We start from the raw sequence: 15,959 nt of genomic DNA, 5'->3' as shown, positions 1-15,959 counted from the left end.
AATGAGAAGGCAGAATAAAACGGGCACTGTTGCGTTAGATTGTATATTTAAAAATAATCATTACTTTGTCATTCCTGGCACAATTGGAATAGAAATATATCATTTATTGTTATCTAATATTTCAGTTGTCATTTCAGGTTAACGTATCCATGTCTCTTACTCTGCAGGTCCTAAACCACAAGACCGTTATGAAGTACGGGGCAGCGAGGGTGTGTCTCAATAAGGAGCAGTATGAAAGGTTTTCCATATATATTAGGCACATCAGGCCCAGATGCCTCGGCTATGAACAGGGTACGAAACATGTCTTTTTCACGACGAAATCCCCCCCAAGTCTCCTCGTCCTCCATAACATACTCCATCAAACAGACATGTAAATACCTTGATCAGAGGGCAGTCACAAATAATGGGATTCGGAAGTGGATGTCCAGCATGGTAAATACTCATGATTAAATATTATCAACTGTATGATTGATTTATTTATTTGCAATGTCTCTCTTAACACCCAATAATACTTTGTATTGCATGAACTAGACAGTTTGATAAAACAAATAAATGTGCTATTAAATAGTTGATCAACCTTTCAATCTTGAAATATTCATTGTTTGACTCTGAAAAGATATACAATACATAAAACCTGTATTGGTTTATCCCCAATTTGCTTTTAGATGGCAGTGACACACCCAGGGAGAAGGGCAGAGACAGCCGAAGCAATGAACCATCGGCTATCTACTGCTCAAACGAATTATTACAACCTGGATGTGTGGGATGCCAATAAGGCAAGGCTGGCCAGCAATGTGGCTGCCATTTTGAAGGTATCCTTTATCTAAAATATTGTGTAGAACATGAAATTTATATTATAAGGTAAGGTTGATGTATCCAACAATATTTTTATTGCATTTTTTTTTTTACTGTGGTTCACTGCCTCCAGAAAGGTTTGGCTAGTAATGTGCTTCCTCCAATAACGGTGAAATCCCCTTTGTGAATAGAATCATCCTACCTGTATAACCAATGCATTGAATCTGATAAGCACTTCTTGTTTTATATATCATTGAAATTCATGTCTAGTATACCTAATAACAGCTTTCATGTACTATCTTACTTGTAGATAAATACACTGTATTTCAAGTTATGAGGGGGAAATGAAATAAACGCAGCTGTCTCTTTTTGTCAGTCTCCTTCTACTTCAGCCGCTCCATCCAGAGTTTTCGGAACTAGAGATAGATGCCATGTGTTGCGTCTGGCCAGATGAAAGGGGCTACCTGTAGATTTATACATGTTGTGGTGCATCCGGGGGGGGGGGGGGTGGAAGCATGATGGGTATAGACATGTGCAAATCCTATTATGCATGGATATCCCAACAATAATGAAAATTCTAAATAACTTCGTCGGGCGCTTCGGGGTTTTTTTACGTGTTGGAATTGTGCTTATTTGATGTGCGATAATGTGGTGGAGAAATGTTTACAGTGCACTCTCGTTATAAAGAACACCGATATAACAAAATTTCATTATAAAGAAGTAAAATCTCTGGTCCCACATGTGGGATTCCCTTTGTATTCTATTGTTTTTGCAACCCTGATACATGTATAAAGAAATTTGATTATAAAGAAATTTCATGGGTCCCGAGGACTTCTTTATAATGAGAGTGCACTGTACATGGTGTTTTAGAGGTGAAGGATATGCAGGATGTTAAGAATGTGGATAAGATATCCCTCCACGCCCGTGGCAGTGACCAATAAAAGACAATGACACCATGGACCGTGTGTTGAGTGGTCTGACATAAGTGTAACGTTTATATTTAGGAAAAGTCTGTTGACCTCCAAAGTATATACAGTATTTAAGATAATTACTATTTTTTTTTATCAATGATGGTCCAAACGTGAAGCATTGGTGGAGGAGTACATGTATGGGCCAGGAGGAAGTACACTCCCTTCACAATGGCGATTCACTCATTCACATATGATGTATGTCATCACTCTCAAGTGAAGCAAGTATTGGAACAAGGGAACAACCTCTCGAGAGGAGTATAGGGGGAAGTGTCGTGGCAGTATTGGAATGCCCTTACAGGTACACTCCCCTCAAGAAGTTGTTCCCTCATTCACTTACAGTGCACTCTCGTTATAAAGAACACTGATATAACAAAATTTCATTTTAAAGAAGTAAAATCTCTGGTCCCATATCTTGGATTTCCTTTGTATTCTATTGTTTTGGCAGCCCTGATATAAAGAAATTTCGTTATAAAGAAACAATTTCATGGGTCCCAAGGACTTCTTTATAACGAGAGTGCATTGTATCTCTTTACCAGTGAAGCGATTATGGGAGCAAGTGAAAAACCAGAGGCAGGGTGATATTGAAGATTGGACAAGGCCACAGCAGTATGGGAACAGAGTGCAGCAATAGTCCATGTAGATGTACATAAGGATGGCTGAGAAATCGGTGTGATGAAATAATGCTTTATTAAATATTACACATACACATGTACATGGGACGGAAGTTATCATAAACTGAGTTGTACCGTATTTATGCGCAGTTAAGCGCACTGCGGTAATAATCAGGGAGCACATTTCTTTCAGATATACCAGTGCATGTTCATTGCATGTGCTGAGAGGAAGAGTCTTGAAAAGGATGCAGAGGTGAATGGAGAGTTGCTTATATTAGCCTCTGTGGATGTAATGCGGCATTGTATCACTCGCTTCGCTATGTCCTGGGTGACGGTAGCTGGGCATTGAGTGTTGACGTTATGTTGGCTGTCACAAAAGTCTGCTCCACAACCGATGATAACATTAGCTTTGGTGACAGTAAGTGTGGCTTGGTTGATGTAAAGAGGTCTTGGGATGAGATTATCTGAGTACTCTGCGACAAATGGTCTTGTGATGTGGTAGATAACTGTAGGTATTATGGGCAGAAGTGGCTGGTCGAGCTTTATGATGGGAACGTGGTTCAGCATGGTGTTGTATTCAGCCTCAAATAACCCAACGGTTGCTCCAATCCAAGTGTAGTTCTGGATTTTGAAGAGTTGTCTTGTATCCATGGGTGTTTCGGTGAGGAGATAGAAGAGGTCACCTTCGGTGAGTTCTCTGAAAGATTGATACAGAGATATTTAGGTAGTGTGTGAAACTTATAGTGTTTGTAACTGTGACTACGTAATGTTACAATGTTGGTGGTATTTGAGATGGACAAGCATAGTAGAGGTGTCCTGTTGCAATAGGCCTCACAATTCTGGTTGATAAGTACTGTTTTGAGGGGAAGCCTGCTGACTGACATAAAAGATATGATTACAATTGGTTGGTAGTTGGAATGTTATGTCGGGGGGGGGGGGGGGGCAGTGTCATTACAAGGTGTACACCATGCGCGTGTATGGACTTTCAAAATGGACCCTAAACACGTAATTGAAAGTCAATCTCAGGATACCCTAAACAAGTATTAAAGTTTGAAAAGATACCCTTTTGAAGTAAACATTCTGTTAAAAGTATACCCTTATTTCGTGATTTTGGCGATTTTGATACCCTTTTCAATGTACGCGCGTACATCGTCCTACTATGAAAAACAACCGTTTTTACGCGTTTTTTTTTCACACGTGCATGGTGTACACGGTGTAATGACACTGCCCCCCCCCCCCCCCTCGAATGTTATGTTTTTACCTGAGGAGAACAAGCCGGTCATACTTTTTTTCTACTTTGGAAAATTTGTTGCCATCTTTTTGGAGCTTCTTGGGCTTGGGTTTCTTCACTGAGAGCACTTGGGCTGTCAACCTTGTGTTCTCTGATGTGGTGGTCAAGACTTCTGATAATGTCACGTTAGTCACCGTGGGATGATTAAATATTGCCATGGCTGCATCAAGGTCCCCTGCTTCAAGGTATTGTGCTAGCATGGTGATATCTGGAATAAGAATGAAATCTATATATTACATCTTTCTGATATGAAGATTTGGGGGTATGAGTTACAGGTTAATGCTAGTGTTGGACAATAATTAAAAGATTAAGGTGTTAGCAAAATCAACAGGTACAATTACTTTGGCTACATGCAGTGTTTGTTGAAGGCATGCTGAAGGGATTTTAATGTAGGCCTACTGGTACATGTCTTGAACTGTTTTGATGTTGCACATAATTTTGTGTAATGTTCCTGTGCTTGGAGGATGACTGTTGTTGATGAAGGATTCTGGTGGTGAGAGGATGCATTACCCATACGGGGAATACATCCTCTCACCTACTGATTTTGATGTTGGAAGTGAATGTTGGGATAGTGTCTGTACTCACATTGGCTGGAGTTCTTCATGGGTGAAATTGTCCGAAGTCCTCCCAAATTAGATTTGGGTAGCGTTGACGCATGCGGTTGAAGACAATTAAGCCATTCGTGTAGATGGTGCGAGTGTTTGGAAGGGGATCTTGAGCGTTGAGTGTGTGCCATTGATATTCAAAGCTCTTCCTGGCAGTGATGTTTGCCTGATGGTCACCATTCTCTGGAAATCGGTACACTAGCACAAAGCACATCCAAGGGCGAAGTTGGGGGTTGTTCGTAAAGTTCGAACCATGACCAGTGTTGTGTTGTTGGAGTCTGCGTTGGATACATGCTGTTTCACCAACATATGCAAAGTTGCGATGGGTGTTGCTCACCAACATGTAAACAAAGCCAATGCTGCTGTCAGGTAACTGTTGCATTCGAATTGTAGGGGGATAGGGGTCATGGGTATGTTGAATTGTGGCTGATGGGGTTGTATTGTCCAGTGCAGAGAGAATGTTTTTGATGTGGTGTAACCATTGTGGAGTATTCTAAAGCAGTTTCCTTATGCCCATGATGGTGTCATTGCGATCATGCGTCACAAATATTATGCTGTCCAAGTTTTTGACTCGACTGATGAGGACCAATAACTGGTCTCTTTCCCAAAGTCGGTACTTGCGTTGTTGACTTGAAATCTGAGTAGCAATTTGTGGACATGTCTCCCCGAGTGCCTTGTGCACCGTGCTACAAACATAGTAGGTTACACGGAATTGGATGCGGCGTGCTTTAGTATGACCCTTCCCAACAATGACTAAGGGTGCCTGAGTTGGTGAAAGGGAGAATAACGGCCAGGGATGGTTATTTTGCACATGTTCTGGGATTTGCCGTACTCCCGGTGGGACAAGCATCAAACGCAGCTGTTCAGTTTCATTTGGCAAGTCCATAACAATACAGAGTTGACCTTGAGAGAAGCGAGGTAGTTCATTTGTTGCAACAGTATTGTTGTATGCCAGTCGAAGTACCTGTCCCTTAAATAGTACCAACTTCTTAGGCTCAAGACAGGCTTTGTCAAGCTGGAATTGAACATTGGCATTGGCATGGCCCCATACCCCTTGAGTAGTCTCAACCTCATCAGTAGCAAGGAATGTTTTGCATTGTACAGTTGGGTCAGATTGTTTTTGTGCAATGTATCTGCCAATTATTTCTTCGCAGGCAGCCTTAGTACCCACGATTTTCAAGGCATGATGTGGTACATCATCCCATGATGGTACAGCATGAGGCAGGCATCGATTTCCAATGATGTGGATGAACTTCTCAATGTCCTCCTTCGTGATGTTGACATTGCGCAGTATCTGTATAAGTTGCTGTAGGTCTGCATCTTGGCATGCTCTGACATAGTGGCTCATTGTGATAATGTGGAAAGAGGTCATAAGATGGTGACTGGCCCAAAAGGGTGTGCCATCAACTGGAGCCAACTGGTATGGATCTCCAGTGGCTATGACCAAAATGCCTGCCATTGGCTTGTTGGAGCCTGTAACATATCTGAGGATGTTGTCAAGAGCAGCAAAGAGCTGAGCTGAAAGTAGGCCTATTTCTTCTATGAATAGCACTTTTAGTCGCTGCAGCATAGCCAGTTGTACAGGTTTCTTTGAAAGACTCAAGAGAGCTTTGGACACGATGTTTTGCACTGTTTGGACATTGGCATTTAAGACCGGAATGTGAAAGAGCATATGGATATGGGTGCCTCCAAGGCGTCTTGCTCGTTCGGAGGTTATGGCTGCCAAGAGTGATGGCATATTCTTGGAGAGGGCATACGTATTTGCAAGGAGCAAGGAGTGTTTTCCCTGCTCCAGGGGGACCAACAAGTTCGAAGCAATTACGGCTACTGGGTTGGTTATTGTGTAATGTGTTTATTGCTGTAATGCATGTATTGAGTGCCCTGTTCTGTTCTTCTAATGATGCTGCACTTTGATTTCTGATTGGTGTAATTTGAGGTAGGAACTCAACTGCTCCTTCTATGAAGTGTTCAATGTCTGGGAAATTGGGAATAGGTTCTCCTCCCAAGGCATCTATAGCAGTATCTCGTAGGAAACGTTCATGCCGGATAAGGTCATGTCTAACAGAATCTGCAATGTCTTCTTCTGTAGTTGACGGGAGCGCAATGTTTACTTGCGGGTCAAGCAGTATAGTGCGCAACGTATGAAGGGCATCACTGAGGTGCTTGCTGAATGTTTGTGAACCAAAAGGATACCAAAGCAGTTGGTCTGTGACATATGCACGGGCGATGTTCTTGACATCAGTTTCATCACGCCCATTATCACTAATCAGTTTCGCTGCCCTTAAGGCTGCAGTCATGTTTGGTTGACCATATATGTCTTGTTCAGTACTGAAGTGTCCCATGGTCAAGATGATGTGGACAAAGAATTCAGGTAGATTTGATGGGAATGGTGCCTTGAAGACAACTACATTGCGTCTCACGTCTGCTATGTCAACGAATCGCTGGTAGTGTTGAGTTGCAGGAACCTCCTGTTGTTGTTGTTGTTGTTGCACAGGGCCAAATATGTGGGCATGTAGATCCATAGCAATGACAGCGATATTTGGATCAGGGCTGGTTGTGAGGGCATGGATGTAGGATGCAGCATGCGAGACATGAGCAGCACGAATGCGAACACAACGACCAACACCGTCAATAAGATGAGAAGCGTTTAGGATTGGATCGAGATGTGCTTTAGGATCCTTCTCCACGTGAACCAGCGTAAGTAGGTTTCCAAAGTGGAAAAGAGAAGGAGCTCTGGTGGTCTAATTGAAAACGCGGTGGTGTTGTCTAGGTAGTACTGGCCTTGGTGGTGACTACAGATGGCAGTAACCTGAGATGGTGTGAATTGCCGCCACGGTGGTAGGGCCAATCGGTCAGCAGCTGTCTGTGGCAGTCCACCACCACCATCTTGTTCTCGTTGGTGATCTTGAAGATTAGGGCGTCTGTGCTTGAAGATGGCAGAGCGACACTCGGGTGATTTAGTGGATGCATGGACGTATGTGGTGCTGGAGATGACATATGGGAAGCGAAGTGCATACCATATCATCTCAGTAAGCGCCAGTTCTCTGGCAAGGGCTGCAGATCTGTCATTGAGAGGGTGCATGCGCTGGCCTGATATTTTTGTATTGATGAGGTTGTGTGCTTGTACCAATACCTGACCTGGGCTTGTGGTTGTGGAAAGCTGCACAGGGCGTCTCTCTTCTACGCCTGCAGCATACTTGGCCAAGTATGAAACTTGGAACTTCCTATCACATACCTGTACGTTTGTGCTGGACTTCATCGCTACAAAGAGGCGAGGCACAGTCGGAACAAAGTGTTCACCAATTTGGGCTGGATAGTGCCATATGCCAGCTTTGAACTGTGGTCCAGTTTCCCAATGTTGGCCACATGGGCATAATGTCGCCAGATCAAGGTAGGCCAGGTTGTTGTACGTGTCCTCAGGATACAGGATGCCATGGTCCTCAAACATGTAGGAGAAACTAGCCCAAATGATAGCTTAGTTGGCCTTGATTCGTGGCAGTAGTCAATTTCACTGCAGAAATGGTCAATCCAATGAAGCACTTTTTGTAATATTCATTTTCATCAGTGCAAATATTATTGAAACTTGCTTTTTCAGTCCTAAAGAAGTATCAGGATTGCATGAGCCAATTTATAGATTCTTAGCAAGGAATTTATCAACCATTTATCAAGAAAATCAACAATGGTTAAAATTCACTCGACATGTTTATTTCAGCCCTACCTCAAAATAGGCTTTGATGAGACTTAAAAGCCCACCTGACGCGCAGGATGACAATAATTTTGGATGACTTTCAAAGCACATACATGATGCGAGACATAAATTCCCCCACATTGCCCAGATGGTCAGAAAAAAGGATAATGTAATGGTAAGACATGATAGGAAGGCATTACATACCTGATGATCCAGTGCTATCAAGTGGAGTTCGCAGGCAGAATTGAAGGTCGGAGGGCACGCAGTGGCAGGCAGAATTGAACGTCAGAGGGATCACAGACGGGTAGCTGTTGGAATGGGATGATGACTAGGCATTGCTGAAAGCAGAAAGACAAGTTTACAGAGCATTATGTGCCAATTTATGATGGGTATGACTTATACTCTGAGAAACTATAGCGACATATTGCTGAAAGTGGAAAGGATAGGGAAGATGACTATGAGTGTACTAGTGGTAGTCATGATGAGAGCAATTTATACTAAGAATCACTGATTGCTATGTGCACTCAAGTAGCCAGCAGTAACTTTTGAGATGTTGGTATTACACGTGTGTTATGGGTAGTTGGATTTTTTTCTTTTAAAGTCTACAAAATTATGAGAACCTTAAATAATTTTTAATTGGTAAAATGACCTTTTAAAGGAAAATGCAAGATTTTGCAACCAATGACATCAAAGCATGCCAAGTGAGTGTGTTGTTTGTAACATATTTTTTCATATGCTCTGGCCTACAACAAATTTGTCAGAGGTGCAGAGGTAAATTTATGGTGAAATACATAGTCTTACATGTATAATAGCCCCAAAGGTGAAAGTGATTTCACACGCCCTAATATTTGTTAATACACATCCATTTTTCACAAAATTATACCTATTAGGTGACAAAAAAAATGGCGGTCAAACCTTCCAGGGAGGGTCGGTAAGTCAGCATTTTTTATTGTGTTTTTGACATTAAATTTTTCGATTAAAAAACATGGAAATTATTTGTTCTCAGCTTCTCGCTCACTCACTGCACTCGCAACTTTTCATCCAATTTTTTTGTCAAAATGGCTGATTTTCCTTGTTTCCAACAAAATTTACAATGATAAAATATAGACCTAAACACCTCAAAATAACAGTAAAATACAAAGACTGACAAATGGAGGAATGAGCCGGAGAGCCAGTAAGGCCCGAAAGTAGCCCACACCTTTACAAAAATATGTATACAATGCATGATATACACAGAAAAAAGAAACAATTAACAAAAGTTGAACGCGTAAAAAAGACTCTGACAAAAACCATTACGACAAGACAAATGTGGACATGCTCTAAAGAAATTACTCATAATTACTAATCAGCTAACGTTTAAGTAGGTTTCGAAAGTGTTTTGTATTTTTTGATTCTTTGATTAGTTTAGGGAGTGAATTCGAAAGGATTAGGCCGGCTGCTTGTATACCATGATCAGAGAAAGCTTTCTTATTGAGTGTATGAGAAAGATCATTAATTTGTGTTGTTTAGTAATGGTAAGTATCAGAGCGCCTTTTGAAGTAATCTTTGAAAGACACTGGTAAATTATTAATATAGAATGTATGCATAAATACGCCAAGTATAAGAGTATACATGTCTATTACAGTATCGTGCATGCGCATTCAGTTTCAGCAGTTCCCTACGAAGAAGAAGTGTTCAAGCGATGCCCGTTATGGACAGAAATTGCTTGAAAACACTGACATCGTAAGTAAAAAATGGTTGTATATGTGATGTAAATGTTCATTAATATCGTGTTAAGATCTCGGTGAGCACAAACATGGAGAGCTCCTAGTCAGGAATCCGCCTGACAAGCAATAGTTCATATCCTGCCCGGTTGACGTGAATTCACCGCATGAAAATATGCTGGTAATGATGTCTGTCCTTTGTATGAGGGGACTGACCTAACAACACCTCAAGGAAATTTTGGACGGTAATAGGTAGGGTGGGGACTTGAGTAACCGGACACTTAATTTTGTGCGTTTTTTCAGAATATGTTGCCAAAAAACATAATTGAGTAACCGGACACTTAATTTTGCGCGTTTTTTCAGAATATGTTGCCAAAAAACGTAATTTCCAAATAATAAGCATTAGAATTTCCATGCAAAATCAGGATTTATGCGAAGAAAAATAACAGCTGCGTCACCGGGTGTCTGTTTGCAACTGCGCGCGATGTTTCCCCGACGCGTATTGCGCCGTTCTAATGCGCGGTGTCCGGGTACTCAACCCGTCCGGAAATACCTCTGATACCGATTTTGTGAGCACGAAAAAGAAGACTACGACAAGGTTAGGGTCATTTTGAACAGCGATATAAACAAACTGGTAGGTTGATACGGAGTGCCATTCCAGGGAATAAAAATACAGAAGTTTCTTTTTTATCATAAACCTACTCGTAGATTTCATGTTTTGATCGACAAATTGAGGACCTGAAATAATTGTGGACGGTAATGGTAATAGGGCCCCCGTCATACGAGATGAACACGTATGCCCACGCATGGTATTACCGGACACTATTGAATTACCGGACGCGCGTTCTACGCGCGGGACTACACGTATCGAATGTGCAAGTCGAGTGGGGTGATCAAGAAATGTATGACGCATCGTAAGTACACAAAAAAAAACTTAGAAAATTTACACATCTAACTTAGCCTAACGTATGAGTGACAAATACATGCCTTTTTCATGAAATAATCCAATTTTCCTAATGCCCGTGCAAAGTGAATGGCTGTCAAGTTTGTTTTGAGAATGTCATTTTGCTATTTGTTTTCCGTGCATTTTCTTCTCGCGCGACTCGCGACTTTTGCGTTTCGCCATAGACATAACACGGTGTCCGGCAATACAGGTCGATTTTCAGCGCCGCGAAATAAGAATCATAACATGTGCAGGGACTAGATCTACGTGGGTACACTTTCCCATGACCATGTGCATGGCATTTTAATTTTAAGCGCCAACATGCTAAATAATCTGGTCAAGTTCACGCGATTTCTACATTTACACTTTTGCGTAGCGAATAATGATTCGAGTAGTGTAAAATCTAAACAGTTAAAAAGTTACTCGCTCAAAATCGCTCAAATTTTGTATCAATTTGAAGAAAAAAAATCACATTTTCACTTACCCATCATTGATGCCATTTGCCTCATGATCATCTTGAACTTTCAACTTTGTTTGGGTGACATTTCCGAGCATCCGAATGCTTCCGAAGACGTTGCTTCCAAGACCTATGATGCCGAAGATGACGTTCTGTGTGACGTCACAGGTCTACTAAATAAAATAATAAAATTCACTTTTTGGCTCAGATATATACTGTTTCGTATGTTTTTCAGCGTTTTAACCCTCTTGAAACCATTCTAAGGCGTTCCATGCGATACAATGTCAAAATGTTGGCTACAACATACATATCTGGGGCATTTTAGGTCATTACCTGGTATTTTACTACGAAAGTAATTGAGAGTGTTCCGTTAAAGCCCTAGTCGTGTGGTGCGCCACCTACCGGTGGTTCCGGGAACATTGCGTCCAGTCCCTTGGAACTCCCAGCTGCTCCTCCATCCAATCCCTTGGAACTCCCAGCTGCTCCTCCATCCAGTCCATTGGAACTCCCAGCTGCTCCTCCATCCAATCCCTTGGAACTCCCAGCTGCTCCTCCATCCAGTCCCTTGGAACGTCCAGCTGCTCCTCCATCCAGTCTCTTGGAACGTCCAGCTGCTCGTCCATCCAGTCCCTTGGAATTCCCAGCTGCTCCTCCATCCAGTCCATTGGAACTCCCTGCTCCATGTAAGATGGTAAACGCTATGTTATGCAATTATCATATTTTCTTGACTATATTGCCAACCCTTTGCCTGCTGCAGTGGACTAGAGTCGCAATCATACAATTAAATCAGACAGTCGAAATAATTAGCTTTCTCCTTCCCCCAACAATTGTTATTGTTTCCCGTCAAAATTAATTCAGCATGAAAAATAAGTAACTCTGAATACATTTGATACATGTCTCTATATCGCAATTTATTTGCTGTCCAAACTTCCGCTTCCATATCTCTCATTTGATATTATCTTTGATACATGTCAACATCCACATGTTTATTCAAATAAGGTTAAATAGATTATAAACACAAAATGACATACCTTTTAATAGCAGGGTTTCTTTGCCTCATTTTCGCATTACAGATGCAGTCAGGCAGAAAACTACGCTCTGCTACAAGAAATAAGGAGCACCCAGTCCTGCAACTGCCACGCCCACCATCGGTTTGTGGGTCCACAGGATCTTCATCCCTGGTATGCTTGCCATATTGTATAATATTGTATTTATGTTTAGCATAGGCTAGGTTTAGATCATTCCTATTTATCGTTATACTTTTATATTGTTGTTTTGTTGTATTCTGTATTCTTTGTATTATTAAACTATGTTTGTATTCTTTATTATGTATCATTATCATGACATGTACATGTGTTGTACTCTCATACCCCAGAAGGGGGTCGAATGAGTCAATAAATTCTATTCTATTCTATGAAACACATTTGAATGACAATTGCAGACCTTTTAGTTGCTTTCCTTGACGGTATTTTCAGACTTGGTTAAAGATTCATTAATGACATTTCAAAATTGTGATGGAATAGGGTTAGACATCTATACAATAATTTGCTGAATTGTTTGAAATATTTGCTTATTAATGCTTTTTTTAAAATGTGCAATTCACAATTCTTTTCTTTATTTATTTCACCCCCCCCCCCTTCTCTTTCTCCATAATAGTGCTCGACCACCAGCACCAAAAAACTGAGGGTGAAGTGCAAAAAACAACCCCAACATAATGAGCATCCAATCCCGCTACTACCAGACACATCATCCATTAGTGTGTCAGCTGGATCATCATCCCTGGTATGTAACGCATTTAAATGGCAATTGCAGCCCTTTTAGCTCCTTTCTTTGACGGGTAATGTCAGACTTGTTCAAAATTTCATCATTGTCATTTTAAAACTGTGATGGAATAGTGTTAGACATCTATACAATAATTTGCTGAATTGTCTGAAATACTTGCTTATTGGTGTTATTTTTTAAATGTGCAACTCTGTTATTATGGGTCAAATTGTTTCACAATTCATTTCTTGATGTTTTTCATCCCCCTCCCCTCTCTTTCTCCATGATAGTTGCCAAGTACCAGCGATCCACCAGCGAGGGTGAAGTGCAACAAACATCCCCAACATAAGGAGCACCCAGTCACGCCACTATCAGACACCCCATCCGTTAGTGTGTCAGCTGGATCATCATCCCTGGTATGTAACGCATTTAAATGGCAATCGCAGCCCTTTTAGCTCCTTTCTTTGACGGGTAATGTCAGACTTGTTCAGAATTTCATCAATGTCATTTTAAAACTGTGATGGAATAGTGTTAGACATCTATACAACAATTTGCTGAATTGTCTGAAATACTTGCTTATTGGTGTTATTTTTTATATGTGCAACTCTGTTATTATGGGTCAAATTGTTTCACAATTCATTTCTTGATGTCTTTCATCCCCCTCTCCTCTCTTTCTCCATGATAGTTCTCAAGTACCAGCCATCAAACGGCGAGGGTAAAGTTCACCCAGGAAGAGAAGGAGGCAGTCCAGAAGCTTTTCCAGAGCTGGATAGAAAGGGGTGACATGCCTCGCATAGGCGTGGTGAGGGACATAGTTAAACAAAATAAAAAAGTAGCACGTTGCCTCTCTAACCGATCATTTCTCCAAGTGAGGGACAGAGTTCGCAATGCAATATAAGCTAAAACAAAATCTACGTCTATGTAGATCATCAACTATTTCATTCATCTTTCTTTTTTCTCAGTTGCTTTCTTAATGTAATATCCCTCACAACGCCTATGCAAGGCATGTCACCTTTTTCTATCCAGCTATTGATATTCTAATGAAATGTTTAAGAAATGGCAGTGCACACTTGTCAGTAAGTCTGAATGTTTTGTAAAAGTAGTTTTTGTGATTCTTCTTTCTATTCTTGTTCTTTTACTTTTTACATGATGATTATGATATGCTTTTTATGAATATGAAGGTACAATTGTATCAATAAAAACCTTCAATTGTCATTAATAAAACACTTTGAGCAGGACATAGGAGATAGTGTTGTATTATGTCCAAACTAAATATGAGTCGAGTCAAATCAAAAAATCATAATTATCTACATTGGACGTAAAAATGATTGAGTTATGGCATTTTTGAACTTTTGTATTGTTTCATTGAACAGTTATATGCATAACATGGGCTGTATTTCAATTAGTGACATGCCGCACTGTCATATGCTCGATTTTCCTTATGTGTATTATATTAAATATATATTCCTGTACACTATAAACATATTTTTCAAAAGAATACCTGTTTTACCGGTCCTAAGCTTTGGAACGATTTACCTGAAACTATGAGGAAATCTGTACTTCTATTGGAAGCTTTAAAAAATGTATAATTTTAAATTACAGTGCATAAGTATTAGCCCTATACCCGATGAGGCTAACAAGTGTGTGTGTGTATATTGTATAAGGGGATGTGTATATAACCCAATTATATTGTACTGGCACCATGAAAGCTCTCGTGTTATAAACAGCTTCGCGGGACTCGAACCCACCCAAGTAAAATAAAAAAGAGTTTACAGCAAACATGAAGCTATATATTAAAGTTCATTAATAATAGCAGTTTGTGTCATATATATTTAAAAGAATTCGCACTTTAGGCATGCAAAAGATTAAATGTAATTTTCTTACACCGTAACGAACGTTTCACATCATTGCTTGTATTTCCAGTCCTTAATTTCAATTTCACAGTATGAAATATGAGATAAATGGAGATGGAGATAGAAAGAGGGAACATGATGAGGGAAAGTGGAAGTGGAAGTAGAAGTAGTAAGGAAGAGCAGGTAGGGTAGTATGAAATATGAGATGAAATGCACTTGAGAGAGAGAGAGAGAGAGAACAAAAACACAGGGAAAGTTGAAATTGAGATAGTGAGTGAAACCAATATGATGGAAAGTGGCAGTTGAGATAGAGAATGCAATAAAAAAAGGGGGGGGGGTGATAATAAAGACAGAGAACGTGGAGATGGTTATAGAAAGAGGGAACATGATGAGGGAAAGTGGAAGTAGAAGTAGTAAGGAAGAGCAGAGGTAAGGTTGTAGAGTAAGGTGGTAGCAGAGGTAGTAATAAAAGTAAGGAAGAGCATTGTCCATTCAGGAGGGAGAAAAGAAAGACAGATGAGGGAGGGGTAAGAAATATTAAGATATTTAATGATTGCCAGATCTGGCGAGAATGAAAGAGGGAGGGGAGCAAGGGAGAACGGATAGGGTGGTAGTGGAGGTAGTAGAAGTAGTAAAGAAGAATGGATAGGTTGGTAGTAGAAGTGATGTCCACACGGTCATTTTTCCTGATGGTCGGGTCCTTGTCCATTGCCCTTTGTTGTAGGCATACCGCCGCCCTCTTCATGTGTTCCTCGCTGGTCTGCAAAGTTACAAAAGAACAAGATTATGTAATAAATACAAGTTCATTTAAAGTTCACTCAGGCATTTCAACCATTATGACAAGAGAAATTGATGAACATGTTCTTTACTGTCTATTGACCACAACTTAAGCATACTATTTTAGAGTAAATTTGGGAAAAAAACAAAAATGTAATGAATAAAATACCAATTCAATTCAATTCAATTCAATTCAATTTTATTTCGCAATATAAAAATCAAAATATACAAAGTAACAGTAAATTTTAACTATGTTTACAAAGGTTATATGCGGGGCTTTCCATGAAGGTTGCGAGAACCTGTGAAGTTGGATCGCCCTTTAAAGAATGAAGAACAATACAAAAAGAAATACATGTATAACATATTATAAGCACATAACAATAAATTAAGTAAAATAAGCAAAGTACAAACACTTCAACTACCTATATAACAAGAGAAAGTAAAATAGAGAGAAGAAAAACAATATATAAAGGGGGAAAAGAAAGGAAAGGAAAACAAGATAAC

At 40.3% G+C, this 15,959-nt stretch overlaps 3 protein-coding genes across 13 annotated transcripts in view; 1 reads left to right on the top strand and 2 right to left on the bottom strand.

Annotated features, from left to right (window-relative positions):
* Positions 1–2,434: 2,434 nt before the first annotated feature.
* LOC115926578 lies at positions 2,435–11,570 on the bottom strand. The gene is made up of 4 exons (XM_030991377.1): positions 11,092–11,570; positions 8,166–8,299; positions 3,639–3,876; positions 2,435–3,074 (listed from the first exon to the last, which is right to left on the bottom strand). Exons 3-4 carry the CDS (start codon positions 3,866–3,868, stop codon positions 2,567–2,569), a joined length of 738 nt encoding a protein of 245 aa, XP_030847237.1. The 5' UTR covers positions 3,869–3,876; positions 8,166–8,299; positions 11,092–11,570; the 3' UTR covers positions 2,435–2,566.
* Positions 11,564–14,716, top strand: LOC115926579. The gene is made up of 4 exons (XM_030991378.1): positions 11,564–12,245; positions 12,721–12,846; positions 13,116–13,241; positions 13,511–14,716. The coding sequence occupies exons 1-4, from the start codon at positions 12,087–12,089 to the stop codon at positions 13,721–13,723; spliced, it is 624 nt and encodes a 207-aa protein (XP_030847238.1). The 5' UTR covers positions 11,564–12,086; the 3' UTR covers positions 13,724–14,716.
* Positions 14,717–14,889: 173 nt separating this feature from the next.
* The window catches only part of LOC100893837 (alanine--tRNA ligase, cytoplasmic), an 89,309-nt gene continuing 88,239 nt past the window's right edge, over positions 14,890–15,959 (bottom strand). For all 11 annotated transcript variants that reach the window (XR_004065130.1, XR_004065129.1, XR_004065128.1 and 8 more), the window contains one exon: positions 14,890–15,438. The gene's annotated coding sequence lies outside the window, so the exon portion shown is untranslated. The remainder of the gene's footprint in view (positions 15,439–15,959) is intronic.

Source organism: Strongylocentrotus purpuratus, unplaced genomic scaffold, assembly GCF_000002235.5.
Source record: "Strongylocentrotus purpuratus isolate Spur 01 unplaced genomic scaffold, Spur_5.0 spur5_scaffold_2, whole genome shotgun sequence".
NCBI lineage: Eukaryota > Metazoa > Echinodermata > Echinoidea > Camarodonta > Strongylocentrotidae > Strongylocentrotus > Strongylocentrotus purpuratus.
Note: the sequence above shows the minus strand (reverse complement) of the source record. Positions and strands in the feature narration are given on the sequence as shown.

Coding starts and splice junctions, on each gene's coding strand:
- LOC115926578 (XM_030991377.1), bottom strand. CDS start 3,868: ATGCTAGCACAATACCTTGAAGCAGGGGACCTTGATGCAGCCATGGCA. Junction 3,075..3,638: donor GACCGGCTTGTTCTCCTCAG/GTAAAAACATAA, acceptor TCAATCTTTCAG/AGAACTCACCGAAGGTGACC.
- LOC115926579 (XM_030991378.1), top strand. CDS start 12,087: ATGACATACCTTTTAATAGCAGGGTTTCTTTGCCTCATTTTCGCATTA. Junction 12,246..12,720: donor CCACAGGATCTTCATCCCTG/GTATGCTTGCCA, acceptor TCTCCATAATAG/TGCTCGACCACCAGCACCAA. Junction 13,242..13,510: donor CAGCTGGATCATCATCCCTG/GTATGTAACGCA, acceptor TCTCCATGATAG/TTCTCAAGTACCAGCCATCA.